We start from the raw sequence: 14,052 nt of genomic DNA on the forward strand, positions 1-14,052 counted from the left end.
CGCTTTCTATCCCTTTCGAGGATGCTGCTTACTCTCAAACCCTCTTCCCAGAACGGCGGGGTGAAAGGGCCTCATGACTACGCCGTTGTCCGTCAGTCTATGCCTGCCGCCCCACGATCTTCCTCTTCGGCTGTCACGGAACCCCTAAGTTCGATGGAGTCATCTCAGAGTGGGCGACGTCCTCCATCCTTGACTTTGCCTCCGCCCGATGTCGGCTTCGCGGCCATGAACGCTATGAAGCATCATCATTCCCTTCCGCCGCCTCCGCAACGGCAGGGCTCCGATGCGTCCTACGCCTCCTGGCTCGAAGCGAGAGCGGAGGAGGATCGGAGGAAGCAGGAGGAGGAGAAGACCCGCCAGGAATCGCTGCGGCTCGAGCAGCGCCGTATCGAACAGAGTATGCTGCGGGATTCCTTGCACGCCGGCGTGCCTCCGCACATGATCCCGCTCATCTTCGCCGGCATCAGTCAAGGCGGCATGCCCCAGTCCGTACTGGAAGTCACTCAGCAGTATATGGCTCAACCGCCGCCTCCCCCTCCGCCTCGGGCGCCAGCTGCCCCTCCGCCGCCAGGCCTGCCGCATTCGCAACGGCGGGTCTCCCACGCCCATCGAGACTCTTGTTCGATTCCCCCCAGTGTCTACAGGCCCCCGTCGGTGCAACCGGTGGGGCCCGCAGTCCTTTTGTCCCAACCGGTACAGTCTACTACCAGCAACTCTTCGACTGCTCAATCGCTTGGGAGGCCCTCGAACTCCAATGGCCCTGCGGATCTCCGAGCTGTGTCCCGAGTCAGCCTCAGTGAGTCACAGCCCCAGCAACAGCCACCTATCAATCTGAGCAACGTGCATTATGCCCCGGGCTCGTCAGTCCCGTTGACCCAGCCGGCGGCCGGGAAGTCGGAGATCCAACCACGCCACTCCCCCCCGTCCCTCTATTTCCATCATTGGGTGCCTCCGGCGCAGTCCCAACTCAACACGCCGGCGGGCAAGACCCGACAGGAATCCCCCTCGATGACGGCGCATCATCTCGTCGTCCGGACTACCAGAGCTCCCCAGGCCGCAAAAGGAAAGCATCTGGGCCGCATCCACCAGCCCCGTTGCCGTCCTCCCGTCCGTCCGACCCTCACGCAGCTTCGTCCCAGAATTCCCGCCAGGGCTCTCCGGCCGCGATGGAGCGGCAACCAGTTTCGCAACTCACGCACATCCGCCAGCGTAGTGATGATTCAACCGAGCTTCGGGGCCTGGAGCCGTCCGTCAACCGGAGACCCAGTGTAAACTGCCCCGGGCCACGGGCGATGGCGTCGACGGAGGATACCTGCTCCGAGAAGGACCTCACTCGAGCGGATGACCTGGATCGCAGCGGATATCCGTCTCGCTCGGATAGCAGTGTCCATTTCTCGCATTCGACGTCTCAAGTGCAGTACGCATCGAGTGTCGAAACCGCTCCTCATGAATCCGATGCAGACAGCAGTCCGGCCTAATGATATTATATTATAAAACCTCAAGTGAAAGATGGCCTCAAGTGCCCCTTCTACTCGCCGAGCGGGATGGATCCGTGTATAGCGCATGAGAGGACTCGACTGGCTGGTACTGGCTAGATATTCTTAGAGTTTTGTCGTCGTTTTGGGTATCTTTGTACATATTCTTCTTCCCAGCAGCAGGGATGCTGGTTTTTCTTTTCTTTTTTTTTTTTGTTCGGAAAAATTTACGGGGGACTTTGTCATAGACCGATACCACTATGTTATTGATATTTGTTTCTGTAATGTGTTTAATCGTGCAGGGAATTTTTTTACTAGCGTAGCCTGCCTTTATATCCGTTGTGGTGATGAGTACCTTCCAGTGCCTTCGGCTTGGGGTGCACCACACCGTAACCCAAATTGTCACACCGTAAACCCAAAATTCCATCCATTTATTTTTCTAACATTATTCCCATCCACCCACCATGCCAAAGGCGCTGAAGGTAGATGAATCTGGTGTACTCAAGGCCTGCGAAGCCGCCCAGCGCGGAAAAAAAAAAAAAAAAACCGAATTTAGCGAAGATTGCGCGGGAATATGGCATTTCATATGATACACTACGCAGTCGCATTCGCCAGGGACAACAGGCTCGCAGCACCCGTATACCTAAAAATAAGGCCCTTGATAAGTATCAGGAGAAAGCTCTAATCCAGTGGATTGTTCGTATGCGCGACTTATATCTCCCTGTTACCCCTGAGATGCTCACAGAGTGGGCGAATCGGGCGATAGAGTTAGTAAGATGTGGGCATATCAGTTCGAGAAGCAACTCCCAGAATATTTTATATTAGGCCCTGTGATACAGAGAACAAAGGATAAGAAGCGTCTTAATGCAGAGAATATTAGATACCTACAGCATGTTAATTAGCTTGTAAATATACTTAAAGTTCTCCCGTTATACCTAATCTATAACTTCGACAAATGCGGCTTCTAACCTGGCCAGGGGAAAGCGCGGAAGGTTATTGGTACAAAGAGAAAATGCCCTGATCTTGCTGAGTTCGATTAGAGAATATCACAGCAGTTAAGTGTATCGCTGCCGATGGTTGGATTATGGAGCCGCTGTTTATTTTTTAAGGTGAAAGTTTTATAGAAAGCTGGTATAATCACCCTGATCTACCAGACTTTTGGACCGCCGTTTCGCCGAAGGGATATATCAATGATTCACTTGCTATTAGATGGCTTCAAAAATTTTATGAGGCTACAAAACATCGGACGAAAAGGGGTGAAAAACGTGTGTTAATATTTAACAGCTATAAGTCCTATAAAACTGTTGAATTTCTATAACTCTGCGAGGTTTATAATATTATTCCTTTTTGTTTTCGGCCTCATACGACTAATATTTGCCAGCCTCTTCATGGCAAGCCTTTTCTTACCTATAAACAGCATTTTCGCAAGCAAAATAACTTTATTTCTCAGTGGGGTGGGATACCGGTGCGGAAGGAGGATTTCCTTATAGATATTGTTGGCGTGCGAAACAAGACCTTTAACCAGTGAATTATTTGCAATTTTTTTTAAAAAAACGTGGTACATACCCTCGATGGCTCTGATATTATCCAAAAGCCTCAAGATGCACTTCTGCCTATACCAGAGCTCTCCGCGCCTGATCTTAAAGAGCGCCCAAGACCTTGAAAAGAACCAGAAGTAGCTCTCGAAGATATCTACCACTGAGAGACTCACACCAAAGCTCCAGCGAGGCCTATAGCGTGTGTTCTACCATTATAAACATAAGCAGAGGAGCTTGCGATAATGAGCGATACAGTTGGCAGAATGAGACAGATGCAAGCCCCCCGGACGCGACAAATTACCAAGAGAGAGATTCCGAAAAACGGAGACTCTGGTATACTCAGTACAAAAGATGCCAATCGGTCAATGAAGGTTAGAAGAGAGAAAGAAGCTATACAAAAGAAAGAAGAGATTGGATAAGCAGTGGACAAAATTGTACAGCTAACCACCACCCAGGGCACCTAAGGGGGAGAGTTCTATATTATTAGATGCAGGAGTAGCAGCGCAGCAGAGAAATGAGCCTTTTTGGATAGATACTCAGGGTGAAAGGCGATAGATAATGGGAATGGCATGAATTTGGGGTTTACGGTGCGAATTGCATTTACGGTGTGGTGCAACCCGCACCGCCTTCGGCTTAGGGGGTGCACTGAAAGGTACTAATAGTCTACCTTCAGGAGCCATGTTGATCCTCGGCCCTGGAACAACAACTGTTCTGTACCTGAGTGAGCTTGGATGGAGCACCTTGACAATATCATGCAACTCACGTGGACAGGTTACTAATGCAGAATTCAACAAGATGTAGAATAGTAGAATAGTGAATACCCCGTAGCTAGGTTCTAAGTAAATACAGATAAACGAACAAAGCTCAAAAATGAACAGATAATACAATAATTTATCAATACGTAGTAAACAGTATTAACCAACTGCTGTTTTCAAACATCAATCAATTCGATTGCCGGTTCTAATCTAAACCATACAGATGAACATACGAAATGCTAGATAGATAAGATAGGTAGGCAGGTAGGTCGGTAGACAGTGACAGATACAGCGAAGACAAGACAATGATCTCACTTTCCTGGTATGAGTCGGGTCAATTGAGTCAATGGAAGGTTCAGAAGATCAGATATAACAGAAAAATAAAAAAAGGAGGAAAAAAAAGAGAAACGAAATGCAAAAAGAAAAGGGGTATCTATCTGTTAGATTTACAGGTAGGAAGGGTATGAAATGTGTGTGAAATGAAAGGTAGAATTGAACACTTGAAAAAAAAAAACAAAATTGAAAATAAAAAGAAAATATGAATCTGGTAAAGGTGTATAGCAAACGACGAATGATGGGCAAGATAAAGCAGGAAAGAACGCATTGATCGAGGAGAATTAGGATGAATATAGATAGTAGGGACCATGTCCCAATAGATCGAGCGTTGACTCGACCGTGATCCAAGTCAGATATTAAGAACGAGCCGGAAGTAGCGAGATTGACATGAATGATAAAACCATGGAGAAGAAATTAAGAAATTAGTCGTAGAGCGATGGCGCGCATAGAAATAACGCACTCTCTTGTCCAGTATGGTATATTGCGAATAATGCACATTCGATCGCGAGAGTACTTCGTCATGTGGGAGCCGTTCAACAGTAGCGAATGATTAGTACTTGGCGTTCATGAACAAAGGAAACCGACTTTTGGTCGAAATCATCAACAATCGTATGGTGGAAGATCCGCCAATCTCTCTAGGACCAGTAAATACTGTTGTTGGTCCTTAAAAAAAAAAAAAAAAAAAAAAAGACTATTATGTAGAAGAAAGTTGTAATTATAAGAAGTTAATTGAGTAGAATGGATTCTACCAGGTCATCAAGTCAGCCTTGGATATAGAAGCCATCTGAGTCAACCTTGGGCGGTTTTTTTGCGGCGATGGACTTTCCATTCTGCTTTGGCGACTCGCATGAATAGTTCCACGTCCTTGATCGGGACCCAGCTGGTGAGAACTTTCATGGCATTCTCAAAGTCCGAGTCAAGGATGATCTCTCGCATGCCGTCAATGAGAGCGGCCGAGCTCGCGTGGAGCACGTCCAACCCCTTCCCAAAGGCACTGGCGCTGTTCGTTTCGGTCTTTGCGCCATTGCCCGGAGCGCCGATAATGCTCCGCTCGTCGGCATCGCCCAGGAGCATGAACACATCCCACACGCGCAGTTGAGCCGGAAACGGGATCGAGTAATTGAACAGGGTGAGATACCAACGAGTGCCGTATGCAGTCGGGGGAATCCCCAGTTCATTCTGGAATACCAGTGGTCAGTCAGCTGTCCGTGTATTGCAAAGTTATAGGTTCAATTCAACTCGTCCACCTACCAGTTTTGCGGCCACTTCTCCCTTCCCCAACCACTCTCGCTCGAAATCTCCAAGGGCCTCCATGAGGCCCGTGAAGCCGGACCGATACAAGTGTTCCAACCCTCGCAAGTGCCATAATCGGACCAGCATTATGAATGCATGCTCTTCGTCGTAATAGGCAAGAAGGGTTGCCGCCAGCGCGGCCATGCCTTGAACGTAGCCAGTGTCGGGGAAGTAGAGCGACATGGCGTGCAGTACGCGGAACAGCAACCGCTGGCCACCGCGATAGCGGCGGCGAAACATTATATGACTCGTGATGGTCCGTGGGACATCGATGTCGATCTGCACATCATCCGGGGACGAAATCAGCTGGTAGTCATTGTATGCTTCGACCAGGTCTTCTTCGGTCGGGCTGTCGCTGTGCCTTCTGGCGCTCGCCTCGAGGAAGGAGTACCAGGCAGTGGCGCGCCAGCGGTCTGGGATGCCCTTCCAGGTGCGCTCGATGAGTTTGGAGCTTTGAGTGTCGAACTCGAACGACATCCCACCGCCGTGGGCCGTCTTCTTCGTCGGTCTGGCCATTTTTGTCCATTTGTCCTCTCTCTCCCACTCTTTCTTCTTGGCAGCGCGGATTGCTGCCGTCTCGGCTTTGCTCTTGGGAGTAGTGTCGGTTGGGAAGGTGAGCATGTCACCTGCCTCGTCTTTGAACCGGCGGTCGCGATTATGTGGTAGGAAATTGGTTGCCTGGCGGAACCGGGACGTAGACCGCCGCAGCGGCGCGCTATACATGCTTTGCGACGAGGAGGGACGGATGGATGGCTCGGAAATCTTCCGCGAAGGCGTCCGGCTGGAGAGCGAGCGGCTGCTGGTCAGCGCTGATGGCGGCCGAATCGGTAATTTCCGCCGCGGAGTCTCTGAAGCCTGAAGTAGGCTGGTCGACACTCGCTGGATCGGATTGGGCTCGGTGCCATTGTTGGAATTCGCCGTCGGCGAGCGAATGAACCCGTATCGGTCCACATCTCCAGCTTTGATATCCTGCCAATACTCAATGCCCCCAGCTAACTCATGCGCCTCTCGTTTGATCGGTGATTGATTGTCCGGCCCAACCAACGACACCATACTCTTGCTCTCTGCCCCTGACAAACTAGGACCGGAAAGGCGAGAGGTCTCCGTACTTGTGGCCCCGGCTTCCTCCCACAACACTCCGTTCTCCAGGGCCATAGATTTGGCCACCTCCATGTCCGTCACGTTCTCCTCGCCCTTTTCATACATCAGCCTGACTCGACGCGATAGCATATCCTCATCGGCGGAGATCGTTCGGCTAGAAATGGCACTCTGCCGGACCCGAAGCAAAGATGCTGGTTTCACCCGCCTACGTGGCATTTCTGTAATCTCTACCTCCGAGTCATCATCTGCTTCGACCGAGGCAGGATCTGTCGCAGGTGGCTGTTCTGCCGATACCGCCTCTGTGCATGGAATTTCTTCTGAGGGCCGTTCCTGCATTTTGCGCCTTCTTTGCTCTTGGATCTCCCGCTGCACTTGTTTCCGCTCCTCCTCATTGATCAGACTTCCGCGCTTCGAAAACCTCATCGACTGCGGACCGAGGCCTTCGAGAGAGGGGGTGGGGATATCCAAAGCGATTCCACTAAACGGAGCCTCTATCTGAGGCACGGGGGGTGGTGAATCCGGGTCGAACTCGGTTGACCTCTTCCCCCTTAGTCCTCCCCATCTTTCCGACCATCGAGAACCGGGGCGAGAGCCAGGACGGGAGCTGGGGCGCGATCCCGTGTCATTGACGACAATGTTGGGAATACCCTGCAGCGAACGCAGACTCACCATGGAGTGACCATGGTCTGACGAGAACACCTTATGTTTCGAATCCCGGGCTCCATTGGGATGCGACCGAGACTCACCCTGAATATTGGACGAGGTGCTAGTGCTCCGACTGTGCTGGGGATGCGGGGGCAGGTCGCAGGGGCCTGGTAACGAGGCGGATCGGAGCGTCTCTTCAACTGGCGCGACGTGGGGGGTTGCGCCAGAGCCCGACATGGCGATACCAGGTACAGAAGCGGATCGCGTGTCCCCCATTATCCTGGCATGGCTTGGAGTTGTGCCGTAATTTCGTCTGTGTAGAGTTTGGAGCAGCTATTCCGGGATTTGACAGTTGCCTTTCCCCTTTTTTTCCTTTGCTGGTCTTTTTTCCCTCCAGACTGTCGGAACGATGACCGAAGAAAGAAAGGAAGTGAAAGATAGGGCGACGGGGTGAGGCTAGGGACTATTGGACACTATTTCCGGGACTGGCGAATCACTGGCGGACAGAGGAAGAGATGCGAGATGCAGATGAAGCGTAGGGAACGACAATCGGCGAAATCGAGCATGACCGCCCCCAATGGCGCGAAGAAGCGAAGGAAAGGAAAGGGTGAGGTGGTTGTTTGCTTTGTTGGCGAGAGATGGATGGATGGGAGAGGCTTGGCACTTCTACCGGGGGACTAATGCAGGGAAGACTGGAACTGGTGACTGAGAAATCGTCTAAGCTTTAATTAGATCGAAGAATAGTAGTAGAAGAAGACGAGGAAAAAGTATTGAAGAAAAAAGTGGTCAAGGAATGTACTGCGTACGGAGGGGAGAAGGACCATGGAACGAAAAACCAAGCAGGGATCGCGAAGGGGGTTTTCTGCGATCCACACGGGAGGCTTTCATATCGCGACTTCACTGGTTCACTAGTTAGACCAGTTTCATCCGTCGGGGCCACGCAGTAAGTGGATCCGGGCCAAATTTGGGGCCCTGAGCTTGAAGGTTGCCAATAGATAATTATAGTCGTTGCGTGGAAGGATGTCCAAAATCCATCGTGGGAGATGGTGTTGAGGGCGACGTGGAGAGAGAGATTTGAATAAAGGAAAGGAAGAAAGAGGAAAAAAAACAGTAACAATAACAGCAACAAACAATACCCCATTGTAATACTATCCATGGATAACATTCGTTCTTGACCCCTTCGGAGCGAGTCTACAAGGCATCAATCTTGACTCCTCGTCCACCTAGGGATATCATTCTTACTCTCATCTTATTTTCATGTCAAGGTTTTTGATCCACTTCCCGTGGCTATCTACATCCGATCTAAATGTAAGGGTCTCGGCCTTTGTTTTTTTTCCTTCTTTTCTCTCCCTCCGTTCCTTGAATAGGGTGGATCAAGGCTCATCCCAAACGTAAGACTTCTTCGGAATAGCAACACGCGCCCCAACTCCTTGAGGTCCGATACCAGCAGTTCCTCCATGTGAATGAGACTCCATAAGACACTGTGCACATGTAGAGAATGCCTTCCCACGGCATCATCGTACAGATGGCCGACATCATGTGGCTAGGCAAGAAAAAAAAAAAAAAAAAAAAAAAAAAAAAAAAAAAAAAACAAGAGAGGAAGAAAGAAATAAAGAAAAAGGGAAAGGAAAAAAGGAGAGAGAGATCATGTGCGAGGGAAAGGAGAGATGAAAAAGACCTTAGGCCACCGCCGTGTTGATACCCGGTCGAGATGCTTCGCGTCCAGAGCGTGTTGGCTCGATGGGTTCTTTGGGGAGCAGCTCAATCTGGCGCACCAGAAAACTCTTCTCGTCCGTGAACTGGTCATCATCCGTGCGATCCTCAAGGAATTTCGGCAAGAATTTCAGCAGTCGATCTCGGTTGTTGATCAGAATTCGCTGCACCGCCACGGACTTGTTGGGATTGGCAACGAACACCTGAGCCACATTCCAGGTCAGAAAAGCATCGTTCCTTGTTCGGGGAGGACGTAACAGATACACACCTTGAATACGTGGAATCCTTCATACTGCACCATTTTCCGATCATCTCGCAGCAGCTTCATGCACAGTTTGAGATTTTCCCCACTCTCCACGTATGCCATCATCACATTGTAGTTTGCGCGATCCAACAGGATCTCCCCTAGCAGTTTGATGCTTTGTCGCTTGGTCACATACGAGTCGGATTGCACCAGTACCGAGTTGAACTTTCCGAAGAACCGGTCAAAGTTCGTCGCCAGGTACCCCGTTATAAGAGACTTATGGCGCGTCAAGATTTCCTACCACGCGCACCTGGTTAGTCTCTCCACCATAACAACGGACATGCCGGGAATCCCTGCTTACCCTGAAAGTTGTGAAGGCGTCGGCGCTCAATTCAAAGCTTCCCCTATCGATCCAGTGGAAGAATTTCCAGAATATCCCTGTTCCTGTCTGAGGTATGCCTGGCTGGACTTCGGTGAGTCTGATAGCCGGTTCACCGTCTTGGGACTGGTCGTAGAGGATGATAGCCGCGATCACGTCAAACTTCAGCGCTTCTCTTAAGATGGTCCCACAAGGCATAGAACTCTGGCTATGCTCGTACCCCTTGCATAGCTCTATAATAATCTCGGGGCGGTTGTGGACTATGTATGAGACAACTGGTGGATCGGCGTGACTGCTCTGGGCGGGTTTAAAACGAAGGACATGAGAGAATATGGTCTGGGTGTCTTTTCTGGCTTCAAATGGGAGGCGATGAAGGTTTCGCGAAAGCTCATAAAGTAAGTCTTCTTGCAGCGTGGCCTGAACGAGCGTATGCACTTGCTCGGAGGAAACCTCGATCTCTAGGGGGACATTTTCGTCGCATTAGCCACTTGCTTCTTTAGGGGTATGGAGTTGCCTGTCCAGCAGTGAATAGCTTTTTCGCAACACACACATACCCTGAGTCCCTTGAACAATGAGTTTCATTTGAGAAAGCAGCTTAGTCAATTCATCTGCAACCTGAGTAAGATAGGGATGTTAGCAAGTCGCCGCTTTCGTTTTCTCGATGGGACTGCGGCGAATCCCAAACTAACCTTAACATTCATCGATGGCTCATGTAGTCTTCCCAGCATGTCCTTAATTGATCTGACCACATCCGAGGGCTGTCGAGATCGACCACGACTGAACAAGAAGGCCATTCTGATTGTATGTGTTGCCCGGGAGAATAGCTCAGCAGCTTCGTAGCCTGGGGTTTAGGGAGAGGAGCAAGCTCTCTGGATTCAGCAACACGGGAGAATAGAGCACATGTAAGAGAATTGGAGAAGACAATCAATTCCTTTAACAGTGATAAATGAAATGTGAACAAGCAAGCGAGGGAGAGAGGAGTGGAGAGTGTCCCTCTGTTGATTGTCTGGGCGGTGACGCTGTTGGCGGGGAGTGGCCTCAGGCCTGTTCTGGCCCCGTCATGTGGATAAACAAAGTCCCAAGGCGGCGGGGCAACCCGTGAAAGAGATATTTTCCTTTCTTTTCCCTTTTTTTTTTTTTTTTTTAAGATCTCTTCCCATCCAGCTCGATTCCACTTCTTCGGATCAAGTGTCGTTCCTCTTGGATTATACCATCGATCCTTGGACGGTTGTTGATTGGGAAAATATTGTATAGCATTATCTTTAATTAAATTCTGACGTTGGATTCATTTCACGACTCTGCCCCGCACAATCGTCGCCATGTCCGCTTCCCTCCCCTCGGTGTGTCTCCCTCGTGATGACGATACTCGTTCGACAGCTTCCGAAGACTCTGAACTCAGCAATGAGGAAGGATGGGAAGATGTGGAACAGGATGACGATACACAGCCCGTGATTGGCCTCTTCTCCGAAAAAGTTTACCCTGATGTGAACTCCATGCTGCAGGAGAGCAAAGAAAAACACGATTTTGATCTGCGGAGGACACAAAAGAAGCTCGGTGTGTAGTCAATTAAACTGTATTCTAGCGCTTCAGGGTTCTCTTCGCGGCTACGGCCTGGACGATCCATGTTTGAGCTGTAACTCAAAGGGTGTCTCCGCTAACTTTCTCAATCTCTTGTGGTGTGGCTTCAGGCTTGGACTTTCTGGGAACCATAAAATTGGTCAACTATATTCGGTCCCAGGTCAAGGTTGGGAACCTGAACCCTGATGTGTCTTCTAAGAGCAATTTTGATGATGAGATCTACCTGAAACCTGTTCTTGAGGATGACGCCCTCCTGTATAGTTTGGACGACATTGATGATGAAACGTCGGAGGCTGCCGGTGGTACCGAGGCAGAGCAACGTGTCATTGAACTGCAAGAAGAACTGAAGCGTCTCCAGACACAATTCTCCGAATATAGAATTGCAGTGAAGCAATCCATGGAAGAACAATTGTCAAAGGAAGATGAAAAGCTATCTACTGTGACCCGACGTGTCGTCAATAAGACGGAAGAGGCGGATGCCGACTATTTCGTTTCCTATTCCTACAACGGTATGTTGGCTGCCTGTTGACATTCATGCCTGCATCTATTAATGGAGCATTCTTTTGCAGGGATCCACGAGTCCATGTTGAAAGATACCATCCGGACGGAGTCTTACCGGGATTTCATCTACGAAAACAAGCACCTTTTTAAGGATAAGGTTGTCTTGGATGTTGGATGTGGAACTGGAATTCTGTCTATGTTTTGCGCCAAAGCAGGTGCGCGAAAGGTCATATCTGTCGACAACTCGAATATCATCGACAGGGCAAAGGAGATTATCTACGAAAATGGATTTGGTGATATAATCACGTAGGTAGTGCACTATTTTGCTCTTCTTTTTATTTGGCTGTTATTGACTCGATTTTAGATGTATCCGTGGCAAGATTGAGGAAGTCACCTTGCCCGTCCAACAAGTCGATATCATCGTATCGGAGTGGATGGGCTACTGCCTTCTCTTCGAAGCCATGTTTGATTCCGTCATTTACGCTAGGGACCGTTATCTCGTACCTGACGGACTCATGGTCCCGTCGCATGCTACTCTTCGCATTGCTCCTTTTGCAGATCCGGACTTTATGGCATCGCATATTTCATTCTGGCACTCTGTTTATGGATTCAACATGGCCAGCATGCTTACCGGTATTTATGATGAGGTGCTTGTCCGCAGTATTCAGCCATCCACAATCCCGGCAGAGTCTTCGGTTTTCCTCCCCCTTCCGTTGCACACGATCACTGTGGACGAACTGTCGTTCTTGAAAGAATTCCAGGTCACCTTGAAGGAGGACATTGACGCGCTGGACGGCTGGGCTATCTGGTTCGACATATTCTTTATGCCATCCAGAGAGGTTCCCATCCCGGATGATGCGGTTCCGTCGGAAATGCAGAAGAAGGGATTCGTTGCTTTCACCACAGGCCCCGATGGGACAGAGACACATTGGCAACAGGGCATTCTCCTCATTGATCATGGAAAGAAACCTGCGACTCCCTTAAAGAAAGGCCAAATCATTTCCGGAAAAGTTGGATACCAGAAGAAGAAAGAGGACAAATCACGGTCTCTGGACATCTCTGTGGAGTGGAATGCTCAGGAGGTTGGGAAAGGAACTCAGCAATGGAGTTTGCAATGAGTTTATGTGCCGCACCAAAATTTTTACGATCTTTGCTTGTCAAATTAAGAAGCCTAGTCCTTGGCCCATGGTTAATAGAAACAAAGATATTATGATTGGGTACAATTTTCGTTCAATACAAACAATGCAGTAAAGTCGTAACTAAATTGGTATCAAGTTGTTGATACGTAGGAGCAATTCATAGAAGTGACCGGTCATTATCTCGTGAGCTGCGACGTTTATGAATCATTTGCACGATGCCGTCGATGGTCACACCTGCCGTGGCGGTGGCGATCATGGCGATGAGAGCGCGATTTTGAATCATTTTTTCTCCTATGTGACCGATCCCGACTCCGATTACGACCATGTTGACGGTGACGATGCGACCTTCGATCCTGGTCTTCACGATTGGTGTCAGGGGGCGAATCAAGCCTGAAATCATCATGACTATCCTCAGACGCCGATTCTTTTCGGCGATTCCTTGAACGGTATTTCTCAGCCAACTTCAATTCCTCCAACTGTCGACGCTTTTCTTCATTCCATTTCTTCCTTTCCTGTTCGACCGATTTTAGATGACGAACACCTTTCCTCATGGCCCCGAGAGGATCGTCGGCATCCATCCGGACTCTTTCTCTCTCTCGTCTCATCGGGTCCTCGTTCCCCCAAACATCTTTCCCCGAGACAGGGTCTGGCGCCATCGCATCACTGCCAGAAGCAGAGTACCACGGTGTTTGGCCAACGGATTGCCGAAACCCCGCTGCGTTGGAAAATCGCATGGTATATTGATCTTCGTATTTCCGTTGTAAGTCGGCTGATTCTTTCTCAGCCTCTGCATTCTTCACCGCAGACCGTTGTGTCTCCTCCGACGGGAACAGATTGATATGACCGGCACTATCGTGAAGCGGTGCGTCGCTTGTCCGGGTCGTAGCTAATTCCCCCCGCTTCGCAAGCGCCAGTTGTGCATCTTCCCGTGCAAATCTTATATCACGATCGGTGTCATTCTCTCCCGCCAGACGTCTGCGCTTCCTGGTCCGTCCTATATCTGTTGCATGAGGTTTCCTGTCTGATCGGACGACCGGCAACAAGGGTGACGGAGGAGGTGGCGGGCTGGAGGGTCTTTCACCACGGAGGATCTGGATTCGTCTTTCGGCATCAACCTCCTGCATACGACGTTCTTGTTCCTCTTCTCGAGCTTTGGCTTGAACCTCGTCGCGCCGGACACGAGCGATGTTCTCCGGATTGTAGACGTTCCATGACTTCTTGCCGAGGAGATGACTGGAAGGAGCGCTCGATTAGTATATGTTTTTTTCTTCACATAACCGGATAATAAAGTGATGAATAGATACTTACAGAGGCATTTTGACTGTGGTGTAGAGTTTTCCTCTCACTTTCAGATG

General features: G+C 49.8%; 5 protein-coding genes across 5 annotated transcripts; 2 read left to right on the plus strand and 3 right to left on the minus strand.

Moving 5' to 3' along the window:
• Positions 1-21: 21 nt before the first annotated feature.
• Positions 22-1,478, plus strand: ATNIH1004_007797 (uncharacterized protein; the record flags this gene model as incomplete). Its single annotated transcript, XM_033572413.1, has 2 exons — positions 22-1,093; positions 1,129-1,478. 2 exons carry the CDS (start codon positions 22-24, stop codon positions 1,476-1,478), a joined length of 1,422 nt encoding a protein of 473 aa, XP_033425728.1.
• Positions 1,479-4,893: 3,415 nt separating this feature from the next.
• Positions 4,894-7,419, minus strand: ATNIH1004_007798 (putative TBC domain protein; the record flags this gene model as incomplete). The annotated part of the gene is made up of 2 exons (XM_033572414.1): positions 4,894-5,283; positions 5,356-7,419. 2 exons carry the CDS (start codon positions 7,417-7,419, stop codon positions 4,894-4,896), a joined length of 2,454 nt encoding a protein of 817 aa, XP_033425729.1.
• Positions 7,420-8,822: 1,403 nt separating this feature from the next.
• Positions 8,823-10,273, minus strand: ATNIH1004_007799 (Mo25 family protein; the record flags this gene model as incomplete). The annotated part of the gene is made up of 5 exons (XM_033572415.1): positions 8,823-9,059; positions 9,125-9,397; positions 9,462-9,937; positions 10,034-10,094; positions 10,169-10,273. 5 exons carry the CDS (start codon positions 10,271-10,273, stop codon positions 8,823-8,825), a joined length of 1,152 nt encoding a protein of 383 aa, XP_033425730.1.
• Positions 10,274-10,798: 525 nt separating this feature from the next.
• Positions 10,799-12,676, plus strand: ATNIH1004_007800 (protein arginine methyltransferase RmtB; the record flags this gene model as incomplete). Its single annotated transcript, XM_033572416.1, has 4 exons — positions 10,799-11,033; positions 11,168-11,566; positions 11,627-11,864; positions 11,923-12,676. 4 exons carry the CDS (start codon positions 10,799-10,801, stop codon positions 12,674-12,676), a joined length of 1,626 nt encoding a protein of 541 aa, XP_033425731.1.
• A 218-nt stretch (positions 12,677-12,894) lies between these two features.
• ATNIH1004_007801 (uncharacterized protein) lies at positions 12,895-14,013 on the minus strand (the record flags this gene model as incomplete). Its single annotated transcript, XM_033572417.1, has 2 exons — positions 12,895-13,930; positions 14,006-14,013. The coding sequence occupies 2 exons, from the start codon at positions 14,011-14,013 to the stop codon at positions 12,895-12,897; spliced, it is 1,044 nt and encodes a 347-aa protein (XP_033425732.1).
• Between the last annotated feature and the right edge of the window lie 39 nt (positions 14,014-14,052).

Source organism: Aspergillus tanneri (assembly GCF_003426965.1).
Source record: "Aspergillus tanneri strain NIH1004 chromosome Unknown AapTan_7_pilon_pilon_pilon, whole genome shotgun sequence".
NCBI classification, from domain to species: Eukaryota; Fungi; Ascomycota; class Eurotiomycetes; order Eurotiales; family Aspergillaceae; genus Aspergillus; species Aspergillus tanneri.